Consider the following 21,641-nt stretch of genomic DNA (forward strand, 5'->3'; position numbering starts at 1 on the left):
ATGATGGCAACAGAAATGAGAAATATGTAACACCTGAGGGTTTTTTTTTTTTTTTTGAGGTTTATTCTAGAGAAAGAGAGAGAGAATGAGCAGGGGAGGGGCAGAGGGAGAGAGAGAGAGAGAGAGAGAAGAGAGGAAGATACAGAATCTGAAGCAGGCTCCAGGCTCTGAACTGTCAGCACAGAGCCCGACACACGGCTTGAACTCAAGAACCATGAAATCATGACCTGAGCCAAAGTCGGACGCTTAACCAATGAGCCACCCAGGTGCCTCAACACCTGAGTTTATCATGCCTTGCACCCAAGAGTATCTTAAAAGTGTTTATAGATTTCTCCCCAAATAACTAAATTTTAGCAGGAAAAAAAATGGGTTTGGAATGTGTGGCTAGATTTTTCTACGATTTTCAAGGAATTTCATATCCTACCTCAAAATTTAAAAATTGACAAAATTATTTTTTTATTTGAAATCACAGCAGTCAAAACAATATAAAGGCATGACAGTGAATTTATTGTTATTTTTTTCTAATGTTTATTTGTTTTTGAGACAGAGCATGAGCAGGGAAGGGGCAGAGAGCGAGGGAGACACAATGTGAAGCAGGCTCCAGGCTCCGAGCTGTCAGCACAGAGCCCGTTGCGGGGCTTGAACTCGTCAACTGCGAGATCACGACCTGAGCCGAAGTCAGACACTCAACTGACTGAGCCACCCAGGCACCCCTAATTTATTGTTATGTTTTGCTCTAAGCCCATTTTGATGGCCAAATTGTTTTTTGGATAGAATGAAAACCTTTCTGATCTACTGACAGAACCCCTTCCCCTCCTGTTTTGGTCATGTGCTTTAAAAAGTAATTTTTTCATTCAGCTGTGGGTTCCTGCTATCCATTTGGACCTTCTCACTCATGCCATTTAATGAGATTTATGAATCTTTAAGTAAGGTTCCTCAATTAACAATAAACCAAATGCATTGGAAGCTCTTCTTTGATTCTAAAGTGGTGGTTTGAAAAATATTCATGATTTGAGGGGGCTTGAGCACCTTTGCTAATTCAATTAAATCCAGCTTCATGGCAGAATCTGGCCTTGGTTCACTCGTTCTGTTAGAATCTTCCAGCTGTGACAAGTGACTTCTACTTTTTTTTCCTTCTTATCTTGAAATGACCTTGTATTTATTTATTTATTTTTATTTATTTATTTTTTAATCTTGACACTACGTTTCATCTTCTCTTGGTTATCCAGTGACTGCTCATTAACTAGTACTTTCAGAAATTTAAATTTAGTGGGGCTGAGCACTTACATTAAAAAAACCAAACAAAAGCAACCGAAAAGCTGTCCAGATGATTCTGATGTTCTAAAAGGACAACAGGCAGCAGCTAAATAAAGGGCATGATTTGAAACCCAAATATAAATAGAGGCACAATCTCTAAAGTTCTTTGTTTTTGGATGCTGTTAACTGGGTTTAACTGTGACATATAAATGGAATGACTGAAATTAGACAGCTCTTGAAATTTAAATAACACGTTGCTGTATTTCATGTTTCCCCTTCTGTCTTCTCAGCCATCATGTATGTCATGGGAGCACTTGGTCCTGCAGTGGGATATTTATTAGGTGGACTTCTTATTGGGTTTTATGTCGATCCCAGAAATCCTGTTAACCTTGATCAGAATGACCCTCGTTTCATTGGAAACTGGTAAGAATTGTTTACTAAATTTTTCATTTCACTTATTATTATTTTTTTATAATTTTTTTTAATGTTTCTATTTATTTTTGAGACAGAGACAGAGCATGAGCAGGGGAGGGGCAGAGAGAGAGAGGGAGACACAGAATCTGAAGCAGGCTCCAGGCTCTGAGCTATCAGCACAGAGCCTGATGTGGGGCTTGAACCCACAAACTGTGAGATCATGACTTGAGCCAAAGTTGGATGCTTAACTGACTGAGCCACCCAGGCGCCCCTATTTCACTTATTATTAATGATAGTTCACGTTGTGGTACTCTTAGAGTTAAAATAATTTCCCCCAAGGGAATATGAAAAACAGCTGAAAGTCACCCAGGACAGGGTGGAAGGCAGAATAGTTAATCCTCCAGAGATATCCATGTCCTAATCTCTAGAGCCTATGGATGTGTTGGCTTATATGGCAAGACACTTTGCAGATGTGATTAAGGGGTCTTGAGACAGGGAAGTTATCCTCATGACAGGAATGGGCCCTGTGTAATCACAGGGGTCCCTATAAGGGTAAGAGGCAGACAGGAGGGTGAGAGTGAGAGAAGATATGGTGATTGAAGCAGAGGTTGGAGCCACATTCTTTGGAGATGGAGGAAGATTCTATGAGCCAAGGAACACACTCAGACTCTAGAGGCTACGAAACCCAAGGAAATAGGTTTTTTCCCCTAGAGCCTCCAAAAGGAATGCAGCCTTGTCAGCCCACCTGAGACTATTGATCGCCAGAACTATAAGATATCACGTTTAAGTAGTTTTAAACCCTAAGGGTGGGGTAGTTATAGCAGCAATGGGAAACTAGTGCTGAGGGCTTGGGAACATTGGCTTAATCCAATCCTTCTTTAGGGTTGAGGCATTTTCTGCTATAAATAGCAGAGTGGAGGAGGAGAAGGTGGCTGTGTTGGGGCTTTCCTGTGTCCTAGCTTTCATTATCTTTGCTGTGTCCTAGCTTTCATTATCTTTGCTGTGCCTTTTAAAAAAATATTTTCCTCCCACTTCCTTATTATATCTGCGTTTCTGCTTTGTCAGCCCTCCCCAACTGCCCCAAACTCCAGCCCCCTCTTTTCCATTGTCACACTGTTAGTGAATCTTTTCACTCAGTAATTGTTTTTCCAACGAGTGCTAGAGATTTAGCTGTTCTCTCACTTGTAGCCCTTAATTGTCTTGCTAAATAAGTAATCTTGAGGACTTAGAATGAGAACTCCAACTTTGGATGTTAGGTTATTCATCCACACAGCCAGGACTGTGTTCGAGTTCTTCATTGTCCTCAACTTGCACATAAGTTTCTTCATGATAGCAAGCACCAACCAAAAAGTACTGGCTTCCTGAGTTCATTTAACATGGATTAGTAATAGGTATACACTGATAAGAAATGCTCATTTTATAATAAAGAGAATAGTTCACTATTAGAAATTAGTGTCAACTGATTACTTTCCAAAGAGTTTCTTAGAGCATTTTTGTTACCTATGCATTTCATTATAAGATAATCTCATAACTCTTAAATACATGAGAATAATGCTTAACACTGTCTATTTTCAAAGCAGTTAAGAAATATCAATTAAGTTACATAACACTTCTCTTTTCATAAGTAATGCTCTTTGAAAATGGATGTGCTAAGATCTAGATGAACTTGGACTGGTAGAATTTTTAAATCATACAAAAGGAAGTTCCCTTGTCAGCATGAGGGGAATAACACAGGAGTTTTAAGTTCTTAACCAATAGTGAAATTTTTGGTCTCGACTACTGTTTTCTTTACAGTTCTGAAATAAATCAGAGTAAGGATTCTTTTTTTTTATTCTCAGAAAAGTGGATTATTAAAATATGTTTATGAACATTCAATGTATATTTTGTATTCTATTTAGATGTCTGTGAAAAGAGCATGTCAACAAAGGGAATATCTAGAGGGAGGGGGAAAGATGAAGAGGACCAAATTGGGGGCAGGGAGAAGGAAAGAGATACGAGCTTTAGGCTCATAAGTACTTTATGCTGACTTTTAATTTTTCATTTCATTTCATTTCATTTCATTTCATCTCATTTCATCTCATTTCATTTCATTTCATTTCATTTTTTAATGTTTATTTATTTTTGAGAGAGAGGGAGAGAGAGACAAAGAATGAGCAGGGGAGGAGCAGAGAGGGAGGGAGACACAGAATCTGAAGCAGGCTCCAGGCTCTGAGCTGTCAACACAGAGCCCAACACAGGCCTCGAACTCATGAACTGTGGGATCCTGACCTGAGCTGAAGTCAGACACTTAATCGACTGAGCCACCCATGTGCCCCATATACTGACTTTTTAAAGTTTTCTAGTAGACATCACTCCAATTGGTAGCAAAGTAGAGTGATTAAGAGCGCAGACTCTGAAGCCATATTCTCCTGGGTTTAAATCTTAGTCTGCCACCTAATAGCTGTGTGACCTTGGAGGAAGTTACTTAACTTCTCTGTGCCTCAGTTGTTGGTTTAATTTTTTAATTTTTATTTATTAAAAATTTTTAAAAATGTTTTATTTATTTTTGAGAGAGAGATCACAAGCAGGGGAAGGGCAGAGAGAGAGGGGGACAGAGGATCGCAAGCAGGCTCTGCACTGACAGCAGCGAGCCTGACGCAGGGCTCAGACTCACGAACCACAAGATCAAGACCTGAGCTGATGTTGGACACTCAATGGACTGAGTCCCCCAGGTGCCCCTCAGTTGTTGGTCTTAAAAAATGCCATAAAATAGAAGTAATTACAGTAGCTACTTCATAGGGTTGTTATGGGGAATAGAAGGGTCTGTATCTGTGGAGCTTTAAATAATTCTTGCTATGGGTGCCTGGGTGGCTCAATTGGTTAAACGTCTGACTTTGGCTCAGGTCATGATCTTGCGTTCTAGGGGTCAGGCCCCATGTCCAGCTCTGTGCTAACAATGAGGAGCCTGGAGCCTGCTTCAGATTCCGTGTCTCCCTGTCTCTCTGCCTCTCCTCCGCTCTCAATCTCTCAAAAATAAATAAACATTAAAAATTTGTTTTAAAAAAGAGAAAAAAGAATAGTTCTTGTTACATGGTTTGTGTTAGCTATTTTTCAGTTTTTTGAATTTAATAAATGTTCAGGAACTTTTATTTATTTTATTACAAAATTTTTAAAGAATGTTTTTATTTAGTTTTGAGAGAGAGAGAGAGAGAGAGAGCGCATGAGCAGGGGAGGGGAAGAGAGAGAGTGGGTGGGAGACACAGAATCTGAAGCAGACTCTAGGCTCTGAGCTGTCAGCACAAAGCCTGACAGAGGGTCCCAACTCATGATCCGCGAGATCATGACCTGAGCCAAAGTCGGACGCTTACCTGGGTGAGCCACCCAAGAGCCCCTATTTATTTTAATGGTCCAATATTAGTTGTATACATGATAAAAGTTGTCAATATAGAACTGTATAATAAAGATCTCTTTAAAAATTGAATTTTATTTATCAAGTAGCTTAGTTTATAATAGACTTTTACCTTGACCAGAAGCGAGGTATTTGATACAATGTTATTTAATCCAATGCCTAGTAGTAATGATGGATTTTTCAATAACTATATACTGAGAGAGTGAAGGAAGGCATGAATAATGCTAATGTTTATGGGGTGATGACTGTGTGTCAAGAATTGTACTAAGTGCTTCACAGACATTTTTGTTTAAGCCTCATATTTAGGCCTACATACACAACAACCATATGTAGTCACTAATATAATGCCCACTTTACAAATGAGGAAATTGATGCACAGTGATTTGAATAACTTGCCCAAAGCCTTGGAGGCAGTGAGAGCTGGGATAAGAAACAGTCCAAGGCGAAGCTCTTAGTCAATATACTTAACTGGCTCCACTTTGTGAGTCGTCTCTGAGTAATGCTTCATGAAAGAGGCTTAGGGACTCTGGTTTCTCAGTTTTAGCTCTTACTGATGGTCTTTTGCTAACATATAGCACATACTTTCTGTCTTCCTCAGCTTTTCTTGGGGTCTTCTTTGGCTCTGTGATTAGATCATGCATTTTGTCAATGCTACTGAAGACCATTGAAGAATATGGGCCAGCTTGCTCTGCTTTGAAAAGACCCCAAACTTTTATACTATTTTTATATTATTTTTGTTTATTTGCTATAATTTTTCCCTTCCTTCTGTTATTTACTCTTACTCTGGACTACTATAAGTGTATTTTTTAAAAATGTTTATTTATTTATTTGAGAGAGAGAGCACAAGCAGGGGAGGGGCAGAGAGAAAAAGAGAGAGAGAATCCCAAGCAGGCTCTGTGCTGTCAGTGCAGAGCCTAATGCGGCTCCGTCTCACAAACCATGAGACTATGACCTGAGTTGAAATCCAGAGTTGGATGCTTAACTGGCTGTGGCCACCCAGGTGCCCCAACTATAAGTCTATCTTAAATGTTTGCATACAATTTTCATTCGATATCTCTGCGTGGAGGTGGGTAGTGTTGCTGAATACAGATCTACATAACAAAAACAAAACTAGCTACTTTGAACTGATTGCTGATTTGGGGGCAGGCATTTTTTTTAGGTCCACCGTATGCATTGTCTTATTAATTCTGATGATGTCAAAAAGCAGTTAGTAGTATTCTTCTTTCAGATGAGAAAGCTGGTTTGGAAAAGTGAAATAATTTCCCCAGGATCTTAGAGCTAGTAAGTGGTAAAGACAAGACAAAACTCATGTTTGTCTGAAGCCACAGCTCTAGAACTGTCCCTTATGTTGCGCTACCTGTCCTGTTCTGGTCTAGGGAACTGAGGGAGTTCAAGGGACTTGAATGTAGTATGTGCGGAAAGGTGGTAGATAAGGAGGGACGGATCAGCAAAGGCCCCATAAGCAGTGAGGTACTACAGGGCCAGGTAGGATCGTAGCCATGTTCTCTGTAGACAGATGACTTTATTTTTTAAAACCTGTCTCATTCAATGTTACTTATTCAGGATTTTCAGTACCTAATCTGTGTCAGGCACTGGGTTCTTGATTGTACACTGAATAATTGAAATTGCTAGAAGTCTGCTCTGAGCAATCTTCTCAAAATAAAGCCTTTTTTTCTGATTGTTTATAAATCTTTATTTGATATAACTTTAAGTATCTTTGAAAATAGCACACTGGATTATTGATGACTGGTTTATGGAATCATTTGGAATTATTCTGTCAGCAAAAGTGTGACCTTTGTAGCAGCTGATAATAGTACTTTAATAGAAACACTATTTTTGAATGAATTTTTACTTTTCTACTGATCTGTATTCTTTTTTTAATATATATATTTTTAATGTTTATTTATTTATTTTGAGAGAGAGAGGGAGCACAAGCAGGGGAGGGGCAGAGAGAGAGGGAGAGGGAGAATCTCAAGCAGGTTCTGCCCTGTCAGTGCAGAGCTCAGCGTGGGGTTTGATCTCACAAACCATGAGATCATGCCCTGAGCCGAAATCAAGAATCAGACGCTTAACCGACTGAGCCACTCAGATGCCCCAATCTACATTCTTAATGGATGATTAATATTCTTAATGGATGATGATTAATGTTGATTTCAACACCGATGCTTAGAATGCTGCTTGCATCCAGGTTGCAACTATAGGAATGTGCTGGTACAGAAGTCAGAGTCTGAGCATTAAGAACCTGAAAGCTTTAAGGACAGAGATTAGAGGCAAGGAGTCAATATGTAAGAAAGTGGCAACCCTGTTAGGTAGGATCAGAAGCCTCTACTTGCTTTGCTAAGAAAGGGTTGACAGGGGACTGAGAGATTGCGCCTGAGGAATTATGCAAGCAAGAAGCCCAAGGCCTTAACTAGAATTTGAGTTCCACTCTCTACATTTGCTTTCTGCTCTTTGCAGCATGGCAACCTCAGATGAGTTCAATGACAGACTCTCAATTCTACATAGCTCAAGGTCTGCTTCTCCAAGGTCTGCTTCTCCTGTGTCTGTTTCTAACACACATTTCCCTTATCTGAATGTTTATAGCATTCATAGTCTATACCACATGATCTAACACCTAACTGTATACATTCGTGCATTCCTTGGAGATTGTTTCTTATATTTTTAGCTCCTTTACAACTAGGTAAGTTCTTGAAGGCAGTGATCAAACATAAGTGTCTTCGGTGGCCCTCATGATTAACTATGGTAAGGGCCAGCTAAGAGGCTCAATATATTCTGAAATTCTTGCAGAAAAATATTTGAATGCCATTAGCAATTTAAAATACATTTCACATGAGGTAAGGATGGTTTTCTGTAAGAAAAATGTGTCTATTTTGGTCCACAAAGCATGCTTAGAGAGTCTGTGTTATTTTCTTATTATACTTATGAGTTATTGATTTATTTTTTATTTCTTGATTTATTGTAAAATGCACATTATAGCAGAACTAACAAATATTTGAATAAAATTCTAGTCAGGTTGCTGATTATAATGTTCATTATCATACTAGTATAATTATTGGGTAGATTTCTCATTTATAACATAGAAAGGGAGGACTCCTGTGCTTTCTTAGTTTGTCCAACTTCCTATTGCTTTACAGTTGTTGAAGGTAAAAAATTTTCCCTGGAGAATTTTATTACCATGAACTTCTACTTTGCTAATTTGTTCTCACTCATAATACAAAGGCCATAAATGCTATTCACATCTCCCAATTTTTTAGGTGGAGTGGATTCCTCCTTTGTGCCATTGCAATGTTTCTTGTGATATTCCCAATGTTTACTTTTCCAAAAAAGCTTCCTCCTCGACACAAGAAAAAGAAAAAGAAAAAATTTTCTGCTGATGTTGTTAGTGACGATGACGTTATGAAGGAGAAATCAAACAATAGTGAACAAGTGGACAAAAAAGTTTCTTCTATGGGATTTGGAAAGAATGTCAGAGGTAAAGTATATCTTTTGAGAAAATATGTGTGCAGTTATTTTATTTTATCTTATTTTTATCTGTGTGTGTTTATTTATTTATTTATTTATTCATTCATTTATTTATTTATTTAGTGCATGGTATTTTAGATCAGTGCTACTCAAACTGTGGTCCAAGGCCAGTGCTACCCACCAACTGCTACTGGCTTGTGATAAGTACTGAAAGTTTGAGTAAGTGTTGAGAAATGTTTAAAGATATTTGACAATAACTTTATGCCTGTTGAATCTAATAAAGATAACAAACTTAGTTTGCATTTTGTATGGTAAACATTTTATTTTCTTGTAGTTCATCTTTAATATATTTTGCAAAAGTATCAGTATATGACAGCCTGGAAACATCAATTCAAAAATAGTTCTTCATCACAGATTGTTTGGGAAGCACTGATATAGACCCTAAAGATACAGATATTTATGTATGTCATTTACTGTAAGTAGAGATGTCTGGTTTTTAAAATACTGCATTGTATGATGAATGGTTTTTTTCCAGAGGAACGGTGGGTTTGGTGATGTGTGGCCTGATCCTTACCTAAAAGTAGAATCTAATACTGGGTAGCAATCTCATTTAACAGTGGCTCTGTCAGATGCTTGTAAGTGGCCATAGAATGGGCCTCTAAACATCAGTGTAAAAATATCCAGAAAGTTTCAGAGATGTGTATGGGTCTATTTTTTCATTTTTATTTGTCTTAAAATTAAAGACTAGATTAGGCAATCTCAAACCCAAACAAATTAATTTTAACCAGGCAATATTTGTTCAGTGTTCAGTCTATCTGTTGAGTGACAGTAAGTCCCTCTGAGTCAAGAAAACTATAATACCACATTCCCATTAATTTCAGCCTTTTAATCCCTGAGTTGATTTTTTTTTTTCTTCTTGAAATTATGAAGCATAGGATTTACCAAGTGCTTACATCAGTGAAGATTGTTTTAGGTAAAATTTACCTAGGCACATTATTCTCTCACTTTGATTATATACACACTAAAGTCAAAGAGGAACTTTTTAGGCCTAGAAGGAAGTTACTAATATATTATGGAATAGTCCCTGCAGTCAAAGAAAAATAATAGTTAGATCGGACTTTTTTTAAGACCATATTTTTGCAAAACAAGTGAAGTCACATTTCTTTGAAAATGGTCCTTCCCAGTTAAGTTTTAGACCTGCCTCCTCTACTCCCCTTCCCCCTGCAATTATTTTGTGACAGTGTGTACTTTTGGAACTGCAAAAATTACTCTGCTCTAACACCATCAAGGATTCTTTGGATGCTAGTGTGGCCTGAGCTCTTATCATGTGGGCCAACCCATCATTTTCATGGATGTATTATGGATCCTGTTGGCTATTACCAAAGGAGTAATTTTTTTTATAACTTGATAGAGAGCAAGACTGATATTAAAGAATTTACAACACAAGAATAGACAGTCTTTTAAAAAAATATTTATTTATTTGAGAGAGAGAGAGAGAGAGCATTTGAACAGGGGAATGGCAGAGAGAGAGGGATGGAGAGAATCCCAAGCAGGCTCCATGCTGTCAGCACTGAGCCCCCAGGGCTTGATCTTACAAAACTGTGAGATCATGACATGAGCCGAAATCGAGAGTTGGACACTTGATTGACTGAGCCACCCAGGTGCCCCAACTTAGAGTCTTAATTTATAAAGAATATAGAGTAGAGTGAAAGGGAAAATAAAGACATACGTAAGCTAAGATTGTATATCTTATAGCTTAGGGGTAGATGTTTAAATGTGAAATATATGCTGTCTTGGATAATAGAGAAAAGGAAGAGAAGACTGATATCAAACACCAACAACAGATATGACTGGAGAGGGGGATGGCGTTCCTTTGGAGGATGCAGTGTAGACAATGATGTTCATGTCCCATCTCCCTCTGGGACCTTACCGTCTTTGTGGCAGAGGCCTGCTGGCTGCTGGTACCTTCCTGAAGGTCTGAAGGTCTTTCTTGCCTGAGGATTTTCTTTGTGGGCTGGGAAACCTCTTGGCTCCTACTTGAGTCTGGTATCAAGTGCCAGGGAATTAATACTCTCCCACTCCCCACACAGCAGCCTCTCCCCCCCCACCCAATGTTTATTTATGTGTGAGAGGGTGGGGGAGGGGCAGAGAGAGGGGACAGAGGATCTGAAGCGGGCTCCACACTGACAGCAGAGAGCATGATGTCGGGCTTCAACTCATGAATCACAAGATCATGACCAGAGTCCACGTCGGGCACTTAACTGGCTAAGCCACCCAGGTCTCCCCCTCCCCACAGCAGTCTTAACCACTGGCTGATGAACACCCCAGCTTCCCTACTTGATGGGTGAGACAGTTCTGAGGTATATTTCTACATCCCTTGTAGGCGACTCTTGTGTCCTGGGCACTCCTGAACAGCTTTTTCTGAACCTCCCCAATAAACTGCTTGGACTTGAATCTTTGACTCAGGGCCTACTTCCATGGGAAAGGGCACTTAGGCATGTGTGTTCAAAAGTGGAAAAAGTGGTTATGGAATTCTAAGATTGTTTTTCAAAACTGAATCTATATACTATTTTATTGTGGATCATCTTGTACTGCTAGGGATTTCTCCTCTCCGTCTTCTCTGTGCTCAGTATGATAGATGAGGATATTTTCTTTTAAAGAAAAAAAGTAAGAGGAGTCTTTTAGCAGTGATGGGTAGTTGGTTTATAAAATCTGTTTCCTTTCTGATTTTCTGTCAGTGTTTCTGATACATTCCCAGCTTTTTCATCCTATGCCTTCATTGTGATGACTGATCTCGCTTCTGCAGCTAAACCTCCTGATTGGGATACAGAGCTGGTTCATTTTTACTTTCACTTGTGCTGGGTTCTCTAATTGTATCTGGACTGGGACTTCAGGAAGCACTTTGTCCTTTTAGAAAGGAATTCTGTTTTAATGGGAGTATAAAGTGCAAATGTTTTGCTAAAAATGGTTCACATGATGTTAATGATGTAGGAATCATGTTTAATAGAATATTTACGATTAATTCCTATTTATCTTGTACTTAGTGATTTTCTCCAGAATATATAATACCTATCACCTATAGGAAATGACAGTCTAATATTTAATCTGCTTTTCAAAAGGACAAATTACATCTCCTGGAGTCATTCCACTGTGGACACAGTTTGTGTTACGAAAGGGAGATCCCTCATTGAGGCCTTGAATTAAAGAATGGTTGCTAAGATTTCATTTTGAGTTAAGTCTGAGTGTGATTCTCAGATTCTTTTTTCCCTTGTCCAGCTTTCTGCAGGAGGGTTCCTTCAGGTCTTTAAAAAAAAAATTTTTTTTTAATGTTTATTTATTTTTGGGAGAGAGAGACAGAATGTGAGCAGGTGAGGGGCAGAGAGAGAGAGGGAGACACAGAATCCGAAGCAGGCTTCAGGCTGGTCTGGATGCAGGTCTGGAACCCATGAACTGTGAGATCATGACCTGAGCGAGGTTGGGCACTTAACCAACTGAGCCACCCAGGTGCTCCATCCTTCAGGTCTTATTTCATATTTTTTATTTGTTTATTTTTTTATTTTTTATTTTTTTATTTTGAGAGAGAGACAGAGAGAGCGAGCAGGGGAGGGGCAGAGAAAGAAGGAGAGGGAGAATCTCAGGCAGGCTCGACAATGTCATCTTGGAGCCCTATGCGGGGCTCAAACTCACAAACCATGAGTTGAGCTGAAACCAGGAGTTGGATGCTTAACCAACTGAGCCACCCAGATGCCCCCAAAGTTTAAAATTTTATTTGAGAGAGAGAGAGCGAGAGAGAGAGCACGAGCGGGGGAGAGGAGCAGAGGGGGAGAAAGAGAGAGAGAGAGAGACAGACAGAGAGACAGAGAGACTTTTAAGCTGTTCCATGTTCAGTGCAGAGCCCGATCTCACAACTCTGAGATCATGACCTGAGCCAAAATCAAGAGTCAGACACTCAACTGACTGAGCCACCCAGGTGCCCCTTTACTTAATATTTGAAATTTGGATACCAGTGTTTGCTTCTTCAAAGAGGAGGTGACAAGATACCCAAGTTAATAACTTATACTTCCTTAAAAAAATGATTTGAACCATACAAATCCACTCTCTGCCTCCACATTTTAATGATAGACATTGGGGAAATCTGACTCAGTGTTTCTAGATTCTTGTTATAAATTATGCAGGAATAAGACTGTTTTAAAACACCACAAAGGAGAAAGTAGAATTTTTAGTGTGTCTGCATCACCTTTCCATAAAGAGATTAACATTGATTGCATCAAAATCTTACCAATAAAAATAAACACTTAAAATACTTAACTAGATCGATTTTCCTGAGGTTTGAGGTCCAGCATTTTGGTGTCTTCCAAATTTAGCTGGATATCTTCCTAAATGGAAAACTTTTGGTTACAGTTAATCATAAGAAAAAATTTTTTATTTTTGTGTCCACTTTTAATCTTTTAACTGCTTAGCATTATTAATTAGCATAAAATATAACAGATTCTTCTCTTCCAGACTTTTGTCTATGGTAGATTGCAGTATGTTTATAATCCTAACTAAATAAAATAGTTATTCTGAAATGATGAACTGATTTAAAATGGCTACTGGAGGTTATGGAATTTTGATCACTGAAGGATTGTGTTGGCATCACTTAATTCAATGACGAGTCACTCTGTAGAAGTGCTGTACGCCATGCTGCGGTGGAGATAAAGAGGAGTGAGCCATGGTTTGCCCTTAGGGCGCTTGTAGTCCCGGGAGGGAGACAGGACGAGTACAGATGGAAAGACCAGAAAGGAGGACTGACACGATGGTGTGAGGTTCAATGGCAGGCAAGGGAACATCTGTTTGAGGGGTCAGGAATGGTTTCATGGAGGAGGTGGGATTGGTGGAGAACCCTGGCAGGCTGGGAGGGTTTCAGTAGGTGGAGGTTGGATGGTTCCAGTCAGAGACAGCAAAGGCAAGGTCAGACTGTGTAGATGTGTTTGAGAATGTGGAGCAAGTGTACTGTGGTTGGTTGTACGTGGAGATACCTGGGAGATGAGGTTGGGCAGGGAAGGCATGGCCACATTGTGTTGTAGAGAGCTTGAGTTCTAGTAACTTAAGAAAAAATTTTTTTAATGTTTATTTATTTTTGAGAAAGACAGACACCGAGTGCGAATGGGGGAGGGTCAGAGAGAGAGGGAGACACAGAATCCAAAGTGGGCTCCAGGCTCTGAGCTGACAGCACAGAGCCTGATGTGGGGCTTGAACCTGTGAACGGTGAGATCAGAATTGAGCTCAAGTCGGATGGTTAACCGGCTGAGCCACTCAAGTGCCTCAAGTTCTAGTAACTTTTAATGGAATCTTTCCCAGGGGGACAGTGGGGAGGTTTGAGCAGACATTTGACGGCACTCCATTTGGTAGATTAGGGAGGGAAAGGGGTAGATTGGGAGGAGGGGCCCAGGTGGAAAGCTATGGCAGAGTCCCAGGGAGAGGCGACGATAGTTTTGAGTGGCAAACAAGGAAAGGGCAGTAGCCTGCCAAACTAGTCCCCCTACTTCTATCCCTGTTCCCTCTTGGTTGCTTTCAACTCTGCAGCCAGAAGGATGCCTCTCCTCTGCCAGCTTCTGCGGTCTCCTATCTCACTCACAGAAAAGTCTCCTCCCTCTATGACCTACCAGGGTTAGTATCTGGTCCCTGCTTATCTGTTTAACCCCATCTCCCTCCTACAGCCCCATTTGTTTATTCCACTTCAGCCACATTGGGCTCATCACTGGTCCTCAAACTTGCCAGGCATATTCTCACCTCACGGCCTTTGCATTTGACATTCTTGTACTGGGAATGCTCTTCCCCAGAAGTCCTCACATCCTGCAGGATATTACTCAAAGTGTCCCTTCTCAGTGAGGCCTTGCTTGGTCACCCTTTTTAAAAATCTCCACCTTCCTCTCCAAAGCTTCTTATCTCCTGCCCTCCTCTATTTTTCTTCTTAGTACTCATCACTATTTAACATATTATATATTTTACTTATTTATCTATCTTATTTGTTGTCTCCACAGTGAGAAAGTAAGACCCATGAAGGCAAGGATATTTTGTCCACCATGTACCTTGATGAATTTATACTGCTTAGTAGATAGTCAATATTTGATGACTGAATTATTGAGTGATGAGAAGGGAAAGAGAGGTTGTGTCTATAGGATGTGGCAACTGATATGAGGGATGAAGGGGTCAAAGTTGGTTTCAGGATTTCAATCTCAGATATGGGGAGAGGAGCTGGCTGAGAGGAGCAGAAGGAATAAATCCCAAATCTGAGTTGCCCAAGAACATCGAGAACTATTGCATGTGGCCCTTTGCTACGTATTTTAAAACTAGTATAGTATGGGATATGTTGGGGTCAATCCTTGACTCAGCAAAGAGGGATCACCAAAGCCTGGTCTATGCTATGTTAGCCCTCTTGCATCCTGCCTTTGTTCCTTTGCTGAATTACAGGTTAGTTTTATGTTTGCAGCTTTTATTGAAAGCTGTTGCTTTTGTTTTTTGTTTTGTTTTGTTTTGTTTTGTTTTGTTTTGAAAGCCATTGCTTTTGAATTCCCCATATTTGCCATAGGTGCATTGCCTGCTGCCCTTTATATAAAACCCTGTGTAGTGAAAACAGTGGTTCTCAAACTTGGGCTCTCTAGGAAGCACCATAAGGGCTTCTTAAAACCCAGAGGGCTGGGTCCTGGCTCAGAGCATTAGAGTCAGGAGGCCTGGGGTATGGCCTGAGAATTTGCATTTGTAACAGCTTCTCAGGTGATGCTGATGCTGGTAGTCCAGGGACCACACTGTGAGAATCACTAGTCTACAATAGAGTGAGGAAAAGCATTTAGATCGTTTCTGCAAACGATGATTGTACAACTTTTTGTCTTGGTGGCCGGGAAGAAGAGTCAAATTTGAAGCCCAGCAAGGATCTTATAGACATATTTAATTCCTTTTTTTTCTGGTTTTGATGTTCTGCTGTATTTATGTCTTCTCTATCTCTGGTTCCTTGTTTCATTTCTCTTTTGCGTTTATTTTGTTGTACATATGTTATCTTGTGGTAAGCCAGACCTTTAGAGTTAGAGCTTAGGAGGTAAATGGTAACAGGCCTAACAAAGAATTCCTGAAAAAGAAAGCACTTTCTTTATATTCAGTGCAAATTAACTGTGGGATTACTCATCAGAGTAGTATCTACTTAGAAAGTTATATATAAAAATGCTCATTGATGCTGGATTTAAACAAGCACAACAGTACTGTGGCCAGTAACCACTAGTGATGTATCTTGGGCCTTGACAGCTGCTGTTTCTGTCCACTGTCTGTAGGTAAATGACCATGGAGCTTCACATGCTGGCCCAGAGGGGATTCTGATATGCAAAGTCACCTAGTTCCTTCTACTCTTTTTTTTTTTTTTTTTTGGCAAGCAGGGAATGCCATTTGCCAGACTGTTTTGGAGGGGAAGGGAAAACTGCAATATTTTCATGGAGACTTATGATTAGGGAACACAGTGGGGGTCATTAGTTTCAAAGAAGATGAGCAGGAAACAGGGACGCTTGGGTTGTATGTTGGCCGTGTTACACAGGAGAACAACTCCCTCCCAGCCCCGCTCTCTTTCTTGCTTGCTTGCTTGCTTTCTTGCTCTCCTGCTTTCTTGCTTTCTGTCTTTCACAAATATCTTTATTGACCAATTACTATAGAATGAAGAACTAGGAGGTAGAAAGGAAAATACACATAATACAATAGAAGTCTTTAAATGGAGGTATGTACATTCTAAGGAAAGTTGAAGGAGCAGGAGGGAAGAATTCCTAAGTCAGCTGCCTGAGTCAGGGAAGACTTGTTCTGGAAGAGGACATATTGTTGCATCCTTTTAAAATTGCAGTTTTTTGTTTGTTTGGTTGGTTTTTTTAGACTATAAGAGCAATACATACCCATAGTAGAAAATTTAGAAAGTGCATAAAGTTATAAAGAATAAAATGAAAGTGAGTTCCAATATCATTCCTGAACATAAATGCTTACATTATTTTTATAATAAAATAGTATATTTTGAAACTAGATAGATGTGGTGGTTGCACACCATTGTAAACGTACCAAATACTACTGAATCGTTTACTTTAAAATAGTTAATTATATGTTATGTGAATTTTACGTCAATAAATTGTTTCTGAAAAGATATTTATTTTATTTGAATTTAGACATGGGCTTTAAACTTTAGATAAATCTTTATTTTTTCCACAAGAAGACATATTATGCCCAAAAATATCTATGTCAGAAAAATTACAAAAAGCATTAACAAGGGTCAGTATGTTTGTTTGGTATTTGATGTTTATCATTTATATCTGGGATTAATGTTAATTTCCAGGTAATAGAATTCAGTCGACAACTTCATAGTATTTCATAGTATTCATCTATTTTATTTATTTATTTATTTATTTATTTATTTATTTATTTAATTGTGAGCATAGAATGTATTGTTGAATCACTATGTTGTACATCTGGAGTAGATTCCTTAGTGCCCCTTACCCATGTAGCCCATCCCCCCTCCCACAATCCCTCCCGTAACCCTCAGTTTGTTCTCCATATTTATGAGTCTCTTCTGTTCTGTCCTCCTTCCTGTTTTTATATTGTTTTTGTTTCCCTTCCCTTATGTTCATTGGTTTTGTCTCTTAAAGTCCTCATATGAGTGAAGTCATATGATTTTTGTCTTTCTCTCACTAATTTCACTTAGTGTAATCCTCTCCAGTTCCATCCATGTAGTTGCAAATGGCAAGATTTCCTTCTTTTTGATTGCTGAATAATACTCCATTGTGTGTGTGTATATATATATATATATATATATATATATATATATATACCACATCTTCTTTATCCATTCATCCATCGATGGACATTTGGGCTCTTTCCATCCTTTGGCTATTGTTGATAGTGCTGCTATAAACATGGGGGTGCATGTGTCCCTTCAAAACAGCGCACCTGTATCCCTTGGATAAATGCCTAGTAGTGCAATTGCTGGGTCGTAGGGTAGTTCTATTTTTAGTTTTTTGAGGAACCTCCATACTGTTTTCCAGAGTGGCTGCACCAGTTTGCATTCCCATCATCCATTTTGTATAATAATAAAACCACACCCCTCATCCTATCCCCAGTTTAAATTTAAAAAAAAAATAGATGTCAAAAGAACAAAATTGAAATCTATGTCTACCTAATAAAGGTCCTTAGAAGAACGTAACAGAGAAAAGCTGATGTGGAAGTAGAATGTCAGCAGACAAAAACAGACACCATGACATATCATAGGGAAGGAATGTTCCTGCAACCAAAAAAGATCAGAAAATAAATAGAAGGATTAAAAATATATTAAAACAAATTAGCATATAGATATTATCATTGATAATTGTGACTTTGAATCTTAAAGAAAATGTCAAATTATGCTATAGATTTTCCAGTAATACCAGTTAATTCATAGAAAAAAATGTTTACAGCTTTGTTGCTTTAAGAGGCAAATGCCCAGTTATCTGAAAAATTCAAGCATACCAAACACCTCTTTCCCAGATATGCTGGATGAATGAATACTGTATATTTCCTCCTTCTTCTCTTGTTAGCATTTTATTGTTTTCTTTAATGGAATCTTTAGTTTATAATTTGATCTAAATTCTTTTAGGTTTCTTTAGCTCTCAAAAGCCATACTTTGAAAAGGATTATATATTTGGTCCTTCACTTTTTTCTGTGGTTTTGGTAAGTCTACCACTATATGGACCAACGTTTATCTTATACTTTCTTAAAAACTAGCTCACTCCTCAGGAGGAAATTAGGCATCTTTGGAATAGACTTTATTTTCTTACAAGTATGTGGATATTGTTTTAGTACAAATTGTTGCTATGATCTTATAATGAATATTAATAAACACATTCCAAATATGTTTTTGAGTACCTACTAAATGCCAGATATATGCTAGGAGATGAAGCTATACAGATGTACCACAGTCCTACTTTTGTAGCATTTACACTCTCTTAAAACAGGTAAACACACACAGCTATGGAAGACTTGATGAGTAGCAGTATGGATGGCATGCTGTGGGAGCACAGAGGAGGAGCACTTGTCTGTCCGGAGGGGCTGTCTCTTATAGACTAGATGGATGAACTTGACATTTGCTAAGCAGACTGGTGAGGGATACAGTTAATAGTAGAGACAAGAAAGACCATGGCCATGTAGGGAGCTTATGGTGGGCAATCACAGTACTTCAGAACTGGAAGGGTGGAGAGCAACCCTGTCTTAAGGGTCTTGCAAGTGAGGTCAAGTTCATGGCAGCCAAGCCTTCTTATTTTCTTGGTCATTCTCTCTGTTAGTATATCTTTTTCAAATTTATCATTATGTAAGAAAGTCTGTTTCAGTAGTTTAAGACAAAAAGGCATGATGTGCGCTTTCAGTTTGTAAAGGACAGAAGCAAGTTCATTGCCCCTAAGATAGTGGGGTTCTAGTGTAAGGCTCTCTTAAGGGCCCCTGGCAGTTCTGGGAATGTGGTCCCTGCTTCTGGACCCACAGCCACTCTGCATACTCAACTGCAGGTTGAGGCTCAGTTCCTTTTCCTTACTTATGTTCTCACTCAAATCTTCATACTCACTGCCTAGTTCACTCTCTGTCTCAGGTGCCAACACTAAGGGGCGTGAAATAAAGGGCTTGGCCAGCATGTGGTTCACATGGGGTGTCCCAGGCCTGTTGGCTACAGGGCTACCTTCCAGAAGCAGCTTTGAGTCCAGCCTCTTTGCCTGGCCCAATCGACTGGTTTTGGGATATCAGGTCACATGCTACAAACCTTGCTACATCAGCATAAAGAACCACTGAAAAGGGGTCTTTCAGCATGGTAGTGCCCCACAGACCTATCTCCAGAATGGGATCCATTTCACACCAGACTAAATGTATTCCCAGTGAGTTTCACCCTCTGTCCACTTTAAAAGATGCCTGCCACCTTTTGGTTCCTATGAAACCCAGGCTCACTTAAAGCTTTACTCTTCAAAAACAAAAAACAAAACAAACAAAAAAAAACCCCACTTTATTCTAAGTAGATACTTCAAGTTGTAGGCTTATTTTATGATTGAGCACAAAATATTCACACATATTGGGGCACACTTGCCTGATGGTCAAAAACTTACACAGATATCAACACCTGCTGCCTCATTTTATGCTGTGAGCTGCGAGGCCTCGGAGAACAAGAAGATATTGCCTCTGCCCTTAATCAGCTTCCACAGGAACCCAGCCACACCCCACACATCTCAGATTTTCTGAAACAAGGTCAGTGGGGGACTCCATCAAATTTACTGTAGTGGAGCACCATTACGATCACCATGTAACTCAACACGCGGTCCAGGTGCACATGCCGGCTGGTTGCCTGCACTACTGTGGATGTGCACGTGGGAACAAGCAAAGGATTTTCCAATGATAGTTAACAGGTTTTGTTTTTTTTAAAGTTTTTATTTAAATTCCAGCTAGCCAACAGACAATGCAATATTAGTTTCAGGTGTCCAACCCAGTGATTCAACATTTACATACAACACCTGGTGCTCATCACAACCGCACTCCTTAAGTAACACTTCTGCTAAAAGTGATTTCTATGTATAGCTTATATTACATGCTATTGAGTTCTGGTGCTTTGTATTGAATTTTATTCCTCCTTTACTAGTGTTTAAGGCATTTCTGGTTTTAGTGTCAGCTTGCCCTTACAATAGAATTTGTAACATTTTGTAACATTAAACAATAAAAAAATGAGAATCACTATCATGATCTCATCTCTCCTTCATCAGGCTTTTTACTGCATTTTGAATTTTTAAAAATTTTATTTATTTATGCACTCATTCATTTATTTTTTAAGAGAAAAGGAAAGAGCACACACGTGCATGTGGGCAAGAGGCAGAGAGGGGTAGACGGAGGGGGAGTGGAGAGAGACAGAGAGAGAGAGAATCTAAAGCAGGCTCCATGCCTACTTCTGAGCCCGATGCAGGGCTCTACCTCATAGTGAGATCATGACCTGAGTGGAAATCAAGAGTTCAATGCTTAACCGATTGAGTCACCCAGGCGCCCCGTACTGCTGCATTTTTAATTTTACGATGACGGTTATAAACGACACTAATAAACTTATCTAAAATATATTGTACAGCATAAAAATCAGGTATTTGACAGCATATGTATGGATTTAGCTTATGTTTTTAAACTTCGTGTTTTTTAAACTATTTTAAATTTATGTAAAAGCCACAGAAGTAGCACATGGAGCTGTACTCCAGTTCTCCAATTGTCAATGGTTTGGACCCATCTGAGAAACTGTGGACATGATGCTCTGCTGTCCTGTACTACTTCAGTGTGTGATTTCTAGATACAAGGACACCCTCCTACATGACCACTGGGCAGCCATCAAAATCAGGAAATGAACATTGATCCAGTGCTACCACCTAGACCACAAGCTCTATTCGAACTTTGTCAGTTATTTCAACAATGCCCTTTATAAATGTCCAAATCCAATTCACAGATCACATGTTGTATTTAGTTATGGTGTATTTTAGTCTTCCTCAATCTGGATCAGTTTCTCATATATCTTTATCTTTTATGACCTTGATCTTTTTAAAAAGTACAAGCTGATAACTTTATAGAATGACCCTCAATTTGGGTTTGATAGGCATACAACTGAGATGATGCTGTGTTCAGTGTCTTAAAACAGAAGGTATATAATGCTAATTCCTAGTGAACTTTTATCTCTTGGGTAAGATTGTATCTACCAGATTTCTCTAAAGTTAATAAATATATTGCAGTTATAAGTCAATAAGTAATTTGTAAATATTTTGTGGGGAGGTACTTTGAAACTATGCAAATCCAGTTGAGTCTGATTCGTGGTAGTTATATTTCATAAAATAACATGAACATAGAGTCAGGGAATACGGAAGCATTGCTCTAGGGGAAGTACAGGGGTGGATTCCTGTCACAACATAATTGTCAACCAGTCAATACATAACCTTGGTTTATGTGTGTTTCTGTTCAAAGACACCTTGTTTAATATAAAGTAAAACCTTGGTTTGGATGCAGGATTCATTCCGGAAACATGCTTGTAATCCAAAGCACTTGTATATCAAAGTGAATTTCCCCACAAGAAATAATGGAAACTCAG

At 39.1% G+C, this 21,641-nt stretch overlaps 1 protein-coding gene across 1 annotated transcript in view; it reads left to right on the forward strand.

Moving 5' to 3' along the window:
• Positions 1-21,641, forward strand: part of SLCO5A1 (solute carrier organic anion transporter family member 5A1) — a 149,661-nt gene that overhangs the window by 60,410 nt on the left and 67,610 nt on the right. Inside the window, 2 exon segments of the mRNA XM_027064446.2 lie at positions 1,548-1,680; positions 8,314-8,531. Of these exon segments, the coding sequence (XP_026920247.2) occupies positions 1,548-1,680; positions 8,314-8,531 (351 nt within the window).

Source organism: Acinonyx jubatus, chromosome F2 (genome assembly GCF_027475565.1).
Source record: "Acinonyx jubatus isolate Ajub_Pintada_27869175 chromosome F2, VMU_Ajub_asm_v1.0, whole genome shotgun sequence".
Lineage (NCBI taxonomy): Eukaryota > Metazoa > Chordata > Mammalia > Carnivora > Felidae > Acinonyx > Acinonyx jubatus.